Source organism: Gossypium hirsutum, chromosome D01 (genome assembly GCF_007990345.1).
Source record: "Gossypium hirsutum isolate 1008001.06 chromosome D01, Gossypium_hirsutum_v2.1, whole genome shotgun sequence".
NCBI lineage: Eukaryota > Viridiplantae > Streptophyta > Magnoliopsida > Malvales > Malvaceae > Gossypium > Gossypium hirsutum.
The window spans coordinates 43,140,719-43,157,875 of NC_053437.1; the positions used below are offsets into that span (position 1 = coordinate 43,140,719).

Sequence of the window (17,157 nt, forward strand, 5' to 3'; positions counted from 1 at the left end):
ATTACATAACTATTAATACATATATAAATATAGTATTATAAGATATACATATAGTATTTCTATAACTCTTAATATATTATATTATATGATATGGATATAATATTACATAATATAATATAACAATTAATATAACTTTTAATGTATACATTATATATTATTAAAATTTTTACCTAAATTCAGTTAAATTGTTAATTATGCTTATAATGTTAATATCTATAATATTTTATGAAATTGATTTAATGATATGTATTTTATTACTTTTTTTTAACTTACATTTTATTAATTATAAATCATATATATGATCAATTATAGTATCCTCAATCTAATATCACATAATATAATAATAAACATTATAGTATCAATAGTTGTGTAACTTAGTATATTACAATAAATGTATATAACTAGTAATATATAAAATATTATTAAAGAATTCCAAGTTGTGACTTATTAGTCGGATGTTCACTTTCTTTGCGATTAGATTAGATTCAATTCACAATTATACAAAAAAAAACTATTTTTAAAATTTTAATATCCTAATAAAATATTTTTTTTTATTACATTAGATTTTGAATTGGGTTTTTAACTTTTACAAATTCTATTTGGGTATTGAGGTTTTTTTTTCTTTCTAACTTGAGATTTGGGATATAATTAGTTTATTCTGAGTTTGGATAATAATTGGTGTGGTATTTAGGTTTTGGAATAAATATTTTAGAACATCGACATTAAGTTTATAAATTTAATAAAAATAAATAAAAGTTATTCAAATGTCAATACAGTGATATAATAAACAATACAATATATTTTCATCAATTTAAAAACAAAATTTATGCATATCATATAATGATATAAAATTTATGTTTATAAAATTCATAAAATCATATATTTTACATATAATAAGCAAATTAATTATTTTATATAAAATATTCTCTGTCAAGGTAACCAGTATCGCTGAACATACTATATTTATCCTGATATTAATACGTACTACCATCAATGTGTTTCAGAGCATCATTTTTGGGTTTATCAATTTTTTTTATTTTCATATATATGTATATATTTATAGTCTAATTTTTAATTTCTTCATAAATGATAATAATACATACATGCAAATATATCTCAATTTTTATTTTTTTAGTTTCTTAATAAATTACATTAATGTAAATATACTTATGTGCAAATATTAGTTTCAGAATTATTAATTAGGTTCAATAACTTTAAACTTTTTAAGATATTCTTCAAAAAAAATGTTTAAGATAAAAAATAAAAATTAGACTTAAAATATCAAAATTTTTACTAACCGATACGAGCTAATATGTACCAGTAAAAACCAGTATTGGACAAAACAAGTCGAAATACATCAAAACAATCAATTACTTAGCATCTTATCGACTATCATGATCTCTATTAAATATACAATTATGTTTTTTATTAGACGGTTTTGAATTGTGTTATCAAATATAACTAAAATGAATTATTACATTCAAAATTAAAATATTTATAATTTAAAAAATTTAAATTATTTGAATCTGTCAGAACCTGCCCAACCTGAACCAATTCAAATCTGAAAGAATCCAACCTCAAGAAAATCGGATCCTGAAAAATTCAAGCCTGCCTGAACTGATTTGAACCCAAAAACACCCCAATTGGAACCCATCCGTTTGCCAGCCCCCTTGTTTTCCCATAAGACCTTAAATTTATATATCAAATGGAGGCAGCATCTATTACTAAGGAGTTTTCAGGGTAGATCCCTGGCCTCTAAAGATCTTTCCCCAAACCCCATAAAAAAATAAACCGTTGAAATGTCTGCTCCAGTCAGCTTCCAGTAGAGGAAATATAATCTTACATATGAACAAAAATACAAGAAAATTTTATAATAAGGTTTCCGAATATAATGTGTCATGTGTGGTATGAAGAAATTATGTAAATTGGCTATACAAAATAGGTTAATATATACACCACATAATTTAGAACATTTTTAGAGATTTTATCAAAGAACAGCATCGGCATCCAATTGCTGTCGGCTCATGAGCACACCCTCGTTCCAGATCTCAATGCACCTGTGAATATATAAATCGTGTAACAGTGTAAATAAAGAGTCCCCTAAAAAATATCAAGAGAAACCAGGGCATTATTCACGGTTTGTGAGAGAAGAATCCTTACAACACAACCATTTATTCTCATGGTAGAGTATTCTAGGTTGGCTACCAGAATATAAAGAAAATGTGCTATGAAGAGCATGCACATTTCCACACATGATATGCTGAACTCAACTTATTAGTTTAACCTAGGGTAAGTGAATTCTATAGCTGGCATAAAAGATAATATCACATGCTTGTATGCAAGAAGCTTGCTTCATAAACTATTGAAGTTGTAACTTTTAGTACATGTTTAACAGTCCATTGATTAGTGTAACACGGAAAACCAGAATTGATTAATGGTCAGATGTTCATGCAGTATTAAGAGACATGGACACACACCTTGTTCCATCAACGGTAATACAGAGGAAGTGGCCATGCCGCCAACCATCTTCAAAATGGCCAAAGAAGACATCACCAGATTTTGAATAGAAGCGACCTTCACCATTGGCTTTTCCCTTCCAAAAGTTCGCAAACCACCGATCTCCAGTGTGAAAATAAAACCAACCCTAATGAACATGTAAAATCAAGACATCAAGCTGATTAGTACGTATATTGTCCATCAAATGCCAACAGGTATGTGATTAGTTTGTAAAAGTGTTGGATTTTTGGGCTTTGCTTGGTAGCTATTAGAGCACTGATGGTCTTATTGCGTTATTGAGTATCCACTTTAACATGTTATATAGTATCTTTCTATATAATGCTTAAATGCATTGAAAGTATATAAATGCCCCCAAAAACAACCCTTTTTTTCCCCTTTCCAGTTCCAGAATAACAGCTGCTAGCTTTTAAAATCATTGCGGCTATTTTCCAGTTCAGCAGTTTTACTATCCAATGTTAATGAGCAGTTTCCCTTTGCATCAACATAGATATTCTCTCAGTCTCCCATCTATAAGTTCACATATATATCTAAAAACTAGTCTTGCTACCTTAAATTTCTTTTTCTTTTTCCTGAATTTGGTACTAATCTCAAGCAGTAAAAGCAAATTGAAAATTAAGTGTTGAGTGCTGTTATCCAAACTGGTCAAGTCTTGAGTTTCCCAGGCCTCTCCATCTATTGTCAGATTTTAAGATTGGGCGTTTAACACCTATCAAGATTGTATTCTTGTTGACGGTTATGAGCTTGCCAAATGTATGCCCCTTTGTTTTAGTTGTTTGTATTGGGCCTACATGCAAGAGTGACTGTCAAAGGTGTTATCCCACATTGGTAAGCCTTAAGTTTCCTGTGGTCTTAGATTCAAGTTTAGCCTCTCCATTTGCTACCAATTGGGTTTTGAGGTTCAATGCCTTGCATAAAGTATCAAAATTTGCTGTGAATTCAATAATAAGAACCAGATATGGTTGAACGAAGAACAAATATATATATATAATATTAGGTGCATAAAAGATTCACACATAAAAAATAGTAGCTTCATGTTTGAAAAGAAAAGGGGGAAAGGGCCTAACCTTGCCATGCATCAGATCATCTCTCCAGGATCCCTGGAAAACATCCCCATTACTGAAATAGAATGTACCCACACCTGATCTCTTACCATAGCGCCACATACCATCATAAATGTTTCCATCACCAAGAATAAGACGACCCTAAATAAAATTTACTCAAATGTCATCTGATTTCATCTCTCAATGAAATAGTATATATCCTTGAAAAAAGGAGTTTTGTCAAATAAATCAGGGCTACATTCCAGTACCTTTCCTTCAGGAAGACCTCCTTGGCATCGTCCTCTGTAGACTCCTCCTCTATAATGCATCTCCACAATAGGACTCCACTTCTTTGGTGATTCTCGCTCAGCTTCCTGTGTCATTATTTATGACCAAAGTCTTAATGTAACAAGAAATTCCAAGGAAAAAATAAAGTTGAGTTACATGCCAAATGATAAAATATTAAGTTTTAAACTCCAAGAACGAATATGATATAATTTTTGAACCATGCAATTGAACTCAGTAAAAAGTCATAGAATGAACAGATAGGAAAAAGTGAATCAACTTTGAATAATGACTCTTCAATAAATTTTTCTACCAATGACCTTCTTGGCAATGTTGCAACATGACAAATAGTATTACTTTTAGATGCAGAAAGTTTGGACTGTAGATGTCTCTTTTGCAAAATGCAGTTTCAGATAAACATTAACAATTACTTAAATTATTGTAAAATTTAAAACTGTGATCATAACTTTAAGCTGACACAAAATCAAAATGGTTATGGTTAGTGAATAATAAATAAAGAGGTTTATGACTGAAGACACTGTAGTGTACTGAGACAATGATAAGTAGAAGCAGAAATTGACAAAGAATATTCGTTATGCCTTAAAACTGATCTTACAATACATGAGAAAGAATTCCAGAAAATTAAAATGCCTTAAAGCTGAACAAAATAAAAAATATTGCACATTAAAAACCACTTAAATAAAATGCAGATTACCAGCATAGAAGCTGCACGAGCAGAAAGTACTCCCTGCTTCTTAGGAACACCAGTCTTTCCCTTTAATAGCGTAGATCCACTGTTATAAAATTCCTTCATTGCTTCAAAACTTGCATCAGAAAATGCACCCAAAGACCTACTTGAACTGGGAAGTGCTGGGGCTTTGACAACATTTTCAGATTTTGATTCTGAAAATTCCATGGCATTCAATGTACTAATACCCTCTTCTGGCTCTTCCGAAGACCTTACCCCAACAGGAAGGCAGAAAATGCTGAGATTATCAAGAACTGGCATAGCTTCTGAGTCAGCTGCTCTTTCTTTGGCCCACTCCTTTGCAAGCTGATTCCCAGGCCCCAAATTCCAGCGGCTCAGTGGTTCCCGAGAGAAAGTAGGAATACCTGGATAACTTAGGAAAAGAAATGAGCTGATACACTTTTCTAATATAAATATCTCCAAGTTCTTTAGAGGTTACATAGACAGTCATCACTCATCAAATTGTTAATTGTTAATCCAATCTAAAAAAGAAAATTTGCCATTCCTACCTTCAGTAATATCATCATAATAGCTGGAAAAGTCGGTTTTTCCATCCAGTAAAGCAATCTCGTTTTGATCAGATCCACTGTCATAATTTCTACACTAGGAAAACATTTAATAGTTTTATAAGCATTTTATGGCAAGAGAACCTTAAAAGAAATTAAAGAGCAAATGAATAAACATAACCTCAAAGAGTAGATATCACTGGATTTGTCGTTCAGTGTATCCTGAATTTCACCATGGCGATCATCAAAGCCTCCAGATAGGCCTTCTAAAGCTACTTCTTTTCCCATTTCATCAGAATCAGTCCTATTCATCACCTTGACATCATTTGTATCATTTGACTGTGAAGGATGTCTCCTCAATAGATTAAAAACAAACGGGAAATGCTGTGCCAGTCTAGTGAAGATGCTGCTTTTCTTTGAAGCTTGTTCTTCAAGATGACTACAATTACAAAAATTTAGATGAGACTAAGAAGAACAGGAAACAACCAACAAAACTTGGATTCATAATCTATATACGAGTAATCAGGAGCAGGCAAAGGAGGTTGCAACAAACAGAAAAAATGGGAACCATGAAAACTAAAATATATTCTACACGGCATGTAAAATATGTCATCATCAAGATAAAACTACATCAGGCTTGTGCTTATCTAGCTACCATGAGCTCATGCTACAGAGAAGCCTAAGGAAGTCAGTAAATTACATGTGGAACTTCAATCAAATATCCACCACCTAACCATCAAGCAACAGAAGCTATCATAACTATTTATCTATCTATGCAGTGTTCAAGACAGCAAAGTGAGAAAGCTGTTTGGTAAGATTTAAATGGAACTCACTGTCATGCCTATTTTTCTTGTAAGTTTCCATCTAGCATTAAGACCTGCAATTTATAGGCTTGCTTTGCAGAACATTTCTCCATGATTTTGGAAAGGATGCTTTTACTTAGGCATATATTCCTAAAACAATTTCATGATCCTCGCCATGTTTTCTCTTCTCTTTTTATAAAAATGAAATTTATCTTCTAGACTTAAACTATAGTAAACTTGGGCACAGTTTGAGCTTTGGCTGTAATCCTTCTGGCTTTTTAATTGATAAGCAACTAGACATAGTCAGTAAACTCAACAGATTGTTTGAATCAATTTGACCCGATCAACCAACATGTAGAACCTGAGGAGCTAGTTAAACAAAATAATGTCACAACTCACAAGACTTAACCACGCAATGAATAATTGTTTTAAAGACCAAATTTGCAGTTGCAGTTCTGTCCAGGTGCATAATTTTATGTTTGCACAGAGAATGCCCAGAATATAGTTCTGATAGATATGTTAACAAGAAGGTTACTATCTCCAATCGATCAAAAGAAAATTGAAAGGGTAAAATTTTCATTGATCAAGAACATAGCTAAAACTGCTAACCACTGTTAGGAACTTTAACTACTCTTTGTGGTTTAGTCATTTAGAAACTTCTGAATACAAGTAATAAACAACGAAAAAACAAATAGTTTTTGCGAACACACAGTTTACAGTAATAATTAACAGAAGAATGATTCTTTGCAATGTAATGGCCTATAAGGAGTTTTCAACTTTTAGGTGCCAAGACCTCCAACCACGGCAGCGAGGGGGAAAGCCAGAAAATAAATTTGATAAACCCTAAAATAAACAGCTGACAAATGCTTACACATCAGAATTGCAGGAAAAATGGAAAGGGATACCAAGTTGACAACTGTATTAACTAAGATAAAATTAATAATATACTGGTGGCCATCCTAAAAGTTAGAAGTCTTACCCCAAGATAACAACTGTTGTGACTAGAAGGTTGGGCTCGAGCTTAGGTTCATGAACCACAGATATAATGATATCATTAGTGTACTCTGTAGTTTGACGGAATGTATGCAAAAAGGCTTGCACATCATTGTTGTTGATAACATTAGAACTTGCAACAACACATATAACCATGCCGTCGAGGTCCTATGTTCAAAAACGAAATGATCAAAGTTTTAATATAACAGATGCAATGGAGAAAAAGGGTAGGTTGTTCATACAAAGAAAATAGGAAAAACAATTATATTTGACCAGATGAGGAAAGGGTGAAGGAGCATTTAAACAACATAAAATACAAAAGTCATGCATGCACATATATCTCAACAGTTCAAATGAAACTCATATTAGATACATATTAAAAAATTTCCTTAATCATACCTTTACCCCTGCACCAATAAAAGGGCAGTCATACATAGCTTGCAAAATTGAAGTTCTGATATTGTAACCAGCTCCAAATCCAAGTTTTGCTTCTTTGTACTTTCCAAGAATCTGAGAAATTTTGCATTTTTTTTAGAAAGGTTAAGGAAAAACAAAGAAGGCATAAGCAATGCAATCTTATAATTTTGGAACTAGAAAGTATGCATTTCTAAGTTCCTCATCAGTGAAACAAGGTAAAGAGAAAGGTGTCAGTAGCAGATGCAAAAACAAAAGAAAAAACAAATAAAAGAAACAACATAGTTTAAGAACAAAATATAAAAGTCCGTGTAATAATAAATTCATATATGTAATTAACTAGCAAAAAATGCAACGTTAGGTCAACTTACATTTATAACTTCTGAAACTCCTAGTTCTTTCATATTATCATGAACTGCATCAATAAGTTTTATTTGCACCTCCTGGAGAATTCCCAGATTTCACCAATGATACAATCATAGCATATATTTAAGAGTAAACCAAATAAGGAAAAAGAAATGCTTACACTTATGACAACTGATATAGCATTTATGGCAAGGAAAACAGCATTATTGGCAGTTTTCAAAGCCTCGTCTAGAGTCACCAATTCGTTTTTTAGCAAGGAGTCAGTGTCAATTTCTGCAAATTAGAAGATACTACTTAATGTACTGTAAGGCTAACAAGTCTAGAACCCCACCCAACCCCACCCCCCCAAAATAAAAAAGAAGAGAAAAAAGGAAAAAGTGTGAAAACTATTGACATGATGGAAGGACTGTTTGTATTAAAAGTGACTTATTATTCAATTTAGAGACAAGTACTTTCAAGTAACTTACCTAGCTTCTATCATAATCATTAAAGAATTAGTTTGTTAAGTCAATCAAAGTGGAACCTAAAAAAAAGCCTAGCTTCACAAGTACCTTCAAAGCAGTTCGAATAAAACCATGAGACACAGCAAACCTCCTGGAGCCCAGCTAAGAGCTATTTTGCAAAAAAAGTGCTTAGTTCAAGCACCTTCTTGATAATGGCAGGTAATAACATCAGGATAACCTTGGGAGGTCTAACCTAGTTGTGACACAATAAATTCTCCTATATGTCCATAAAGGAGGCTTGGGAGTTCATAAATATATTAGATTATTAAGTAATTCTTTTAAAGAAATAGTAAATATTCAACTAACAAAATCTTTGCACCATACTTACCAATACAAAAATTTGTAAGCTCTTGAAGTTTTCCTGCCAAATCCTTGACCTGCATATTAAGTTATGATATGTCATGAAAATGTAACATGATAATTATCTGCTTGAATTATTTTCATAGTTACCCATACAAACCAATAACTTCAATTTTCAAACTTCCCCCTATTGGTACTCCATAAGGAACTCCACATAAGTTTATGCCTAGTTGCTATCATTAGACCTCCAAACGCTTAGAATTTTAACTTGAGTGAGATTCCTGCAACAAAACCCAGACTCTGGATATTTCCTTTCAGCTCTTAAGCATATTCAACTCTAGTTTTTGAGCTTCAGCCCAAAATGGTTTCAGACTAAGGAGGTCATCTCCAATCAGTCCTTTTCTATCAGTTTATCAGCCTTTTGTCATAAACCATATGAACTCTCCACTACTTTTGGGTTGCATGCTATATGCTCCATTACATTTTGTAAAAGGTCTAATTCTGAATTTGATCCCTCTACTTTATGGAGACTAAGAAGTTAGTCCCTCTAATTTGTCAAAATTTGATCCTCATACTTTATGAAAATTGAAAAGTTAATCCAACCGTTGGTAAACGCATGAACTTGCACTACTGATTTTAGTTAATTTGTTGCATATAAATTGTTGAATTGTTGGTTTTTGCTAATTAAATTGTTGAAATGCTGATTTCCAAGTCAGTAATTTAACAAAAAAGCTTAACAGTGACACCAAATTGGACTAACTTCTCAGTTTTAGTAAAATAGGGCATAACTTCTGACAAATTAGAGTAGATGGCCTAACTTCTCAATTTTTGAAAAGTAGAGAGATGAAATTCATAATTAGACCTTTGTAAAACTTAAAATTTCGTGCTATGATTCATGCATCTAATACCCCAAAAATAATATGGAACTTCACCTATAAAATGATATCACTTAGCAAATGGTTATATTCAACGTATTGGGAAGTTAGTTGATTTTTCAACTATGCTAAGTTTGGAGTCCAAAACATATGCATCAAAATGCCATGGTTTAATCCTGTTTATTCTCAATAGACCACGAGACAGACAGACAGACATGTAAAAATCTTGTTCAAAATTCAACCTTCTAGCATAAAATTCCTTTCTTCAAACTATGGACAGGTATGCCAAAGAATTATATACAATATAGTTTTTAACTGTTATATGATATGTTCTTTATGGAAAAGAAGGAAATCACATCACAACTTAGAAGCATTGCTGACCTCATCAAGACGTCTTTGCCCCTCAAAGGTGAAAGGCTTTAAAATTATAGCAACAGAAAATCCATTGGAAGCTCTTATTGTTTTAAGAATTTCCATTACTGCAATGTGATCCGAGCCATACCCAGCACCAGCCACCTGGTTGATAGAAGAAAAAAGAGAAGCAGAAGGAATGGGTCAAGCACATTACAACCAAAAATTAACTGGGTCAACAAGGAAGTTCACTATGAAATAGAACAATCTCTTGCTTTTATATACATCAGCATTTGCAATTTCCAATATTTGAAAGCTTGTAAATAAGCACCAAATATATAGGGGGCGCAAATGAACCATGGCAAGTAAATTGCGGATGTTCAAGAGCTTATGGAGTCTAATACACAAATGAGAAAACTTACTACGAGTAAATATTCTACTTATAAATGAACCAATATTGCTATAATAACCATTCTGATTGTATCTAGTATACTAATCTTTTAGACTTTCTTTTTAAGTCGTTTACAGTAGCAGGGTTATTTTATCATCATTGCAAACTGTTTCTGCGCAATATTTCATTTGACGATGAAAAATAATCAGTATTGATCATTTATGTTTTCTTTTGAGAAAATAATAAAATAGATGCAAGAATCCAAGGTGAGGAATGTACAAACAAGGATAATAGTTTTTGGACATGACTGCATGAAAATAGCAGCTTCCACAATCCTTGGTGTAAGATCTGGAATGGAAAACAAAATGAATATAAAAAATCAGCTTAAGTATTTGCAAGAATGTGACAAAAATCAACAAAAAAACCTTGATGAAATTACTTGATCTTAATGTAGAGAAGTTCTTCCAGTTACAACTCACAATTAATTATCATGAATGTAAATCTAAAATCTTAACCTAAATCGCTAAAAATCATCCATCCACCTCACCTGTCAACAACCACCTTATATAACCAGTCACAATTTCTCTCTTATCCATATAGAAAGAAAATAAAGAATGAGAAACACTATCTAGTAGCTTCTACCTAAACTTTCTAAGTTTTAAAGCAAAAAGCAAACTTGCTAACACCAAAATAAGTTTCAAACATTATGGTATACTATCAATCCTAGCTTTCATAAATGGACCTGCCAAAATATTATGCAAAGTCCATTGGTTAAATATCTTCAATTTAAAAAAAAAAAAGGCTAAAAAATTGTATATGAATTTTACATACAAAAAACAGTGAGCTAATATAATGATTATTGCTTTTATTTACCGTTTGGAATTTAGGTTCTCCAGACTTATAGTGATTGAGAAAGTTATTAAAACTTTTTAATCATAATTCACATCAGCTGTTACTTTCATGCCTATTTCACATTCATAGTGATCAGTTACAAGGAAAAGAAACCAGGCACAAAAATTATCAAGCTATACTCAACTTCAGTCAATCACAAAATAATAGATATATAAATAACCAACAAAATTTTGGATTCTTCATATGCAACAAACCGAAATATTTCACCACTGTTACACAAATTACCTTCATTCCAAATATCATAAAGGATTTAAATTAAATTTGTAAGTAAAAGCAAGAATCTTCACAAAAACAGTCAACCATAAGACATGATTTTCGAGGTAAAATAACTACGATGGAATCTTACAGTCTAGATATAATTTCAAATTTGGATTTGATATTTGGTTGATGTAGCATGATATACTAACTAAAGAGTTAAAGATAGGATAAAACCTTTTCCTAGGAACCTTTGTTGTAACTGCACATTTGATGAGTCTTTCATGAGAACATTCCTGGAAAGAAAAAGAAAGATACAGGAGAGAATCTCAAATATATTATCATTGAAAAAGATGTGATGCCAAAAGCTAGAAACCAATACTAGATCTTGAACCAAAGCTTTTGCTATAACATTATGACAAGATTGCTTGAAAGTAGTGAATTTGAAGAGAATATATCCATTCATAACAACAACCTGTCAGAATTTATAAAGCAACAAGATTAGAGAAATCTGAAGCAATTTTAGCACTTCACAGCACGGGAAAATGTTTTGAGCTTATATCTCAAACCTCTCAGCAGTTGTACTTTGAGCTCCAAGGAATGCAGGCATCTTACACTAATTAAAAAAATATTCAGTGCCAAAGATTTGCCCCAAGATAAGAGTCATTATTGCAATCCAGATTTTTGAAGGTTTTCTTAGTAATGTTAAGACACAACCATAGGAAAATCGTCTCCACTAGCCTATGCCACAAATAAAGTATGATAACCTCAGTAGAAAAAGGCAGCCTGGTAGTTGATTTGTGTTGATATATGCAATCTTAACCAAAGGCAGCAAATAATATGCTCATGTATAGAAAAACAGCAGTTTAACAAGATCAACATGACAACAAGATACTTCCTGTTGGCTTCATTTCCATTATACCGTCAACCATTTACCAAAAGCATGCCTAATTCAAATTAAAACCTTTAAAAACCAAAACAAAAAAATTAAAATCAAATTAAAGGGAAATTACCAAAATCTCAAAGAAGACGACTGGAAAGGCGAGTCCAAGCAAAATTCAAGTAGAGCATCTTTCCTACTACCAATGGCAATCACTTCGAGCACCCCACTGTTCCGCTCCATGTTTTGGCCGTACCCATTTAAAGAGCTAGACTGTTTCTCCATACTCATCGAAATTTTAACAACAGACGTCGGGTTATAACACAATCTTTTACAACACAAACTTTTGGGACCAAAGAAAGAATTGAAGAAAACAGACTTTGAAGAGAAACGGGTCAATAAGGAAATGCGAGAAACTACATGAGAACCCGTGAGAACTGGAAACTCCATTGAAGAAGCAGGCATTTTCCTTTTCTTTTGGTTGCAAAATTTTGTCAGCAGGGAATGCTTCTGCAGAGTGATTTAAAGAAATATTTTTTTGTACGAACTGATTTCAATCCGGAATTCCGGATAATAATGTAATGCAAATGGCAAATAAAAATAAAACAAGTAAAATTTTCAGGGATGCAATTAAAGCCCAACTAGTTTTCTTTTTCTTAATTTAAGGCCCAATTATGAAGGCAAATAAAATAAAGTTTTTATTGTTACACCATAATGCGGAATCTACCTATCAACTTATTTTTATTTTTATTTTTTAGTTAAATTTATCAAAAACTGCCCTCAACTTTTCAGGAGGAGTTTAATTTTTTTTTAACGAAAATATTGATAAAAATATTAAATTTTTAAATATGATAATTCATATATTTCATTCTAATTTTTTTATTTTATTATTATTTGACAAATAATATTATGTCAACATAAAATACACGTGAACCATCATGCTGGTTGTCATGTCAACATTATTAAAAAAAATTGATGTTTTAGTCAACATTTTTATTAAAAAATGATTTGATTCTTTTTTAAAGGTTAATGACCAAATTTAGGCTTTTTTTATTTACATTTTATTATATTAAATTCGAAAATGGGCTGGATGGGGATTATTTACAAGAATGGTATGAATTGGTTGGTAGAAGGTGGTGAATAGATGGCATCACCCTCAAATTTTGACAGACATTTAAAAAAATTTATATTTTAATAGGTCATGGCTTGTTGATAGGCGACACCAAAGAAATATGGGTCGAATACGACCCGTATACGACCCAAACCCAACCCAACCCTGTGGCAACTGAAGGTGAAGGGCACCTAACAAGCGGCACCAAGCTAGTGAAGCCCACCTGACAGGCGGCACCAGTCTCTTCTGCAGCGATGGGATGGGACCATCACTGATCTCGTGACTTATGTTTTGGGGACATTATAATGGTCCATAATCCCATTTTTTGATCTGAAAGAAAAAAAACAGTTTAGAATAAGAGAAGAAGAAGAAGAGAACGGGAAGGGAAGGGAAGGAAGGGAAGGGAAGGAAGGGAAAAAAGAAAAAAAAAGACAAGTAGAATAGGTAAGAGAGGAGAAGGAGAAGGAAAAAGGGATTGAATTTGGGGTTGTGTTTAGAGTTTGAAAAAAAAATTAAGGGGTTGTATTTAGGGGTTATAAGGGTTTAATGTTTAAAAAAATCATAAAAGGTATTTTTTAATTTAGTGGGTTTTTTTTTATAAATGTTAATTTTTTTTGTTGTTTTTTTATTTATTTTGGATTTTAATTTTTTTATTTTTGTAAGGATTATTTCGGTAAAAAAGGAAAAAAATTTATAGATTTTATTTTGGTAAGGTATTTTCTATTTTCTATTTTCATTCTTAAGTTTTTTTTATGTTTTTTATTACATTTAAATAACAATATTCGTATTTATGTAAAATCCTCTATGTTTTATTTTTTTATGTAATTTATTTGTCATGTGTGTTTTAGATTTGTTTGGGTTTTTGTCTGGTATTTTTGGACTTATGTCTGTCTTTAAGTTTTTTGTTTTGCATTGATGATAAGCAAAAGCCCAATCTGTTTATTTCAATAATAATAATAATAACAACAACATTCGCATTTATTAGATTTATTATGTTGAGATAGTTTATGTTATGTTTCTGTTATATTTTTTTATTGGCATTTTTTTAGGTTTACTATTAGATGCACATAACAATATATAGTCTAATTAAGTTTATTTTGTTTTTGATCATTTTTATTATTTTAACATAATTTTTTTGTTTTTTATGTAGGTAAAAGATGGGACCATTTAGTTGAAATTTATGAGATGTTTTTATTTTGTTAATTATATACTGTAATAGTATAGCAAAAAATATGATGTGGAAAAAACTGTTTAGTATTTTAGTAATGAAATTTTTGTACTATATTTATTGTATCACATTTAGGTATTTTGACAAATATTTAAAATGAAACAAACTTAGAAATTAATTATCGAAATTTGTTTTAAAATTGCAAATATCAAAATGGGTTCTTTGATTAATAACGATGATCACATATCAAACACAGTTAATAAGATGGTAATAAATTGTTATTTGTTATTCACGGGTTCCCTTATAAAAAGTTCCATGTCATTTAAGAAATTAAATTATGTTATAATAACTATTTTTTTGTAATTTAATATTGTTAAGGCTCGTACCGCGTATTGAGGGGTCATGTGAATGGTTTAGGACTGATGAACGACTGATGCCATACTTGGAGTTAGCCAAATTCGGGTGAACAGCATTGATCCGGACATTTGATTTGCGGTACGACTTAATATCTACTTTGGTAAAGCGTTAGCGCCCAAAGACCCACACTTTTCATTTGCCGTGTGGGGAGTGCACTATCACTCTGGAGGATGTTGCAGTGCAACTTGGGCTCCCAATTGACAGGAGTACGGTAATAGGGATAAGTACGATCTCTGAGCCGGCTATTCTTTGTGATAACCTACTAGGAGTCTCGCCCGGTGATGCTGAGTCGAAATTTACGGGTTTAAGATTTTCATGGTTGAAAGCCAATTTTGAGCATTTATCAATTAATGTCATTGAGCGGGATGTGATGTGTGTTGCTCAAGCCTACATTATGCACATTATAGAGGGTGTAATCATGCCGAGTGCAAACAACAACAAGGTTCATTTGATGTACTTACCCCTATTAACTGATTTGCATAAGGTCTGCTCATATAGTTGGGGTTTCATAGTACTAGCTATGTTGTATAGCGAGCTTTGTCGGACAACAAAGCCTTCTACCGTCGATATAAACAGATGCTTCATATTGTTGTAGTCTTGGGCTCTTTACCGGATGTCATTTTTGGCATTGATTAGTCACCAAGTATATGTATTTCCACTAGTGAATAGATGACAAAATTTTGCCGGTTATAGCAATTATTTGACATTTTTTTTCTAATGATATTATTCTAACAAGTTATTTATTTTCATAGATGGAGTACCAATCCAGGTATCGGGAGGTCATACACTGTTCCGATATATCGTTTGATGATTGAACAACATGCTGGAGAAGGGGTAAGCTATTCCAATATTTGTGACATGTAATTACTTTGTATATCTTACCCAAATCGTGTTAAAATTTAACCATGTTATTAATTGTGCAGTTCATCTAGATGCCCTATTGGAGACCGAAAATTACGGTTGTTATTCCCTCGTCTGCCTACATTCACTCACACCTATGATGCATTAATGCACGCATTATCAATTTCCAAATAGTGGAGTGGTATAACAGGGATCGAATACTCCGACAGTTTGGTTACATATAGTATATTCAGGCTTTGCCAATGCAATTGGGGAAGATCTACAGGATTAACAAGAAGGGAAAACATGAAAATAATTGGGTGTTTGTGCATTAACAATATGTTGCAGTGTGGGACAACCAGATTGCACCCTTAACATCTTTGACAAATACGTATCCCGCCTCTATCTGGTTTACTTGTTGCTGCCCTATTATTGGCATCAAGGTAGTCAACCTGTAGAACATAGTCGAGAACACAGATGAAATCGGAAGATGTCGTGTTTTTATCAATACGAAGTTAACCCTCTTCGCCAAGTTGGTGGTCATATGACCATAGCGAAAGCCCTCGTCGAAATTTTGAGCTCGTTGCCACGGCTCTATAGTACCCAACCACTATCGAAAAGCTGTGTTTGTTTCACCCTCCATGTCACTCTCAAGTCGAGTCATCCTTTCACAGAAAATGTGTGGCTCTAGCTTGTACGCTGTGTATGTATTAAGAAAGGTGGTGTTACAGTATCGCCTTAAAAATTTTACGTATATTGAAAAGATAAGGTCATCCTTTGCCCATTCTCACAACTTGTCACTACCAGTCTGCATTCTTATAATCTCAGTGAAAGTTAGCCGCAATGTGTCAGATGCAGTAAACGGATCTCCATGGTACACTGAAACGCATAATGGCAACAATTAATCATTTCCCTCTATCGGAGATGATGCAAATATTATCGTTACTAATAACATACCTCCGCAGGTTCGTAAGGAAGAATTCTTATTATTCCATGTTCTCCTAATCCACAATGACAAATGCTATCGGGAGCAGATTCTTGTTCCTGTCTTGAGCAACCACAAGAAGCAGGATCTGCATATATTTACCGTATAGCCAGGTCCATATACTTACATAAACGGTTTGCAGTTGAGAAATATGCGTACGCATAGATCAAACGTCTAGAACATCCGTTGAAAAATTCTTTTTCCAGATTACAGTTGGTCATCCGGGCCATAATAAGGTTGTGCCTGCAACTCAATTACAGTCTTCGGTAAGTACTCTCGTATAACAGCCATCCACCCCTGTTAGTCATTGTACGACGCATTGAAATCTCCGTACAATTGCTCTATTATCATCTGTTTAGCTATCCATGCCTTCTGGTATGATACTCGATACTAGAATCGTGCCTGCATTTTGGTAATCAGTATCGAAACTTTAATGGTCAGCATGTCTTTCACCATTTGCATGATGCACGTACAGATAGTTTTAGAATCAAGTTTTCAGTGATCTTTTGTCATACGTGTTGAAGTGCATGTGTGACGCCCAGCAAATTTTTGTATCT

At 32.6% G+C, this 17,157-nt stretch overlaps 1 protein-coding gene across 2 annotated transcripts; it reads right to left on the reverse strand.

The window, feature by feature from the left end:
• Window positions 1-1,846: 1,846 nt before the first annotated feature.
• LOC107922665 (protein ACCUMULATION AND REPLICATION OF CHLOROPLASTS 3) lies at window positions 1,847-12,642 on the reverse strand. 2 transcript variants are annotated; one of them, XM_041086263.1, is made up of 16 exons: window positions 12,213-12,642; window positions 11,437-11,495; window positions 10,376-10,440; window positions 9,732-9,866; window positions 8,504-8,552; window positions 7,833-7,945; window positions 7,678-7,749; window positions 7,292-7,402; window positions 6,879-7,060; window positions 5,278-5,535; window positions 5,100-5,188; window positions 4,558-4,955; window positions 3,827-3,931; window positions 3,582-3,719; window positions 2,478-2,644; window positions 1,847-2,057 (listed from the first exon to the last, which is right to left on the reverse strand). In XM_041086263.1, exons 1-16 carry the CDS (start codon window positions 12,542-12,544, stop codon window positions 1,988-1,990), a joined length of 2,343 nt encoding a protein of 780 aa, XP_040942197.1. In that variant the 5' UTR covers window positions 12,545-12,642; the 3' UTR covers window positions 1,847-1,987. The 2 variants fall into 2 exon arrangements, with proteins under 2 accessions (XP_040942197.1, XP_040942198.1); XM_041086264.1 differs by lacking the exon at window positions 12,213-12,642 and having other exon boundaries at window positions 10,372-10,440; window positions 11,437-11,496.
• Between the last annotated feature and the right edge of the window lie 4,515 nt (window positions 12,643-17,157).

Bases quoted from the DNA above. Each gene is read 5' to 3' on its own strand.
- LOC107922665 (XM_041086263.1), bottom strand. From the start codon at position 12,544: ATGCCTGCTTCTTCAATGGAGTTTCCAGTTCTCACGGGTTCTCATGTA. The intron at 8,553-9,731 runs GTCAGCAATGCT...CTTAATATGCAG, and splicing joins GGCAAAGACGTCTTGATGAG to GTCAAGGATTTGGCAGGAAA. The intron at 3,720-3,826 runs GTACTGGAATGT...AATTTTATTTAG, and splicing joins GAGGTCTTCCTGAAGGAAAG to GGTCGTCTTATTCTTGGTGA.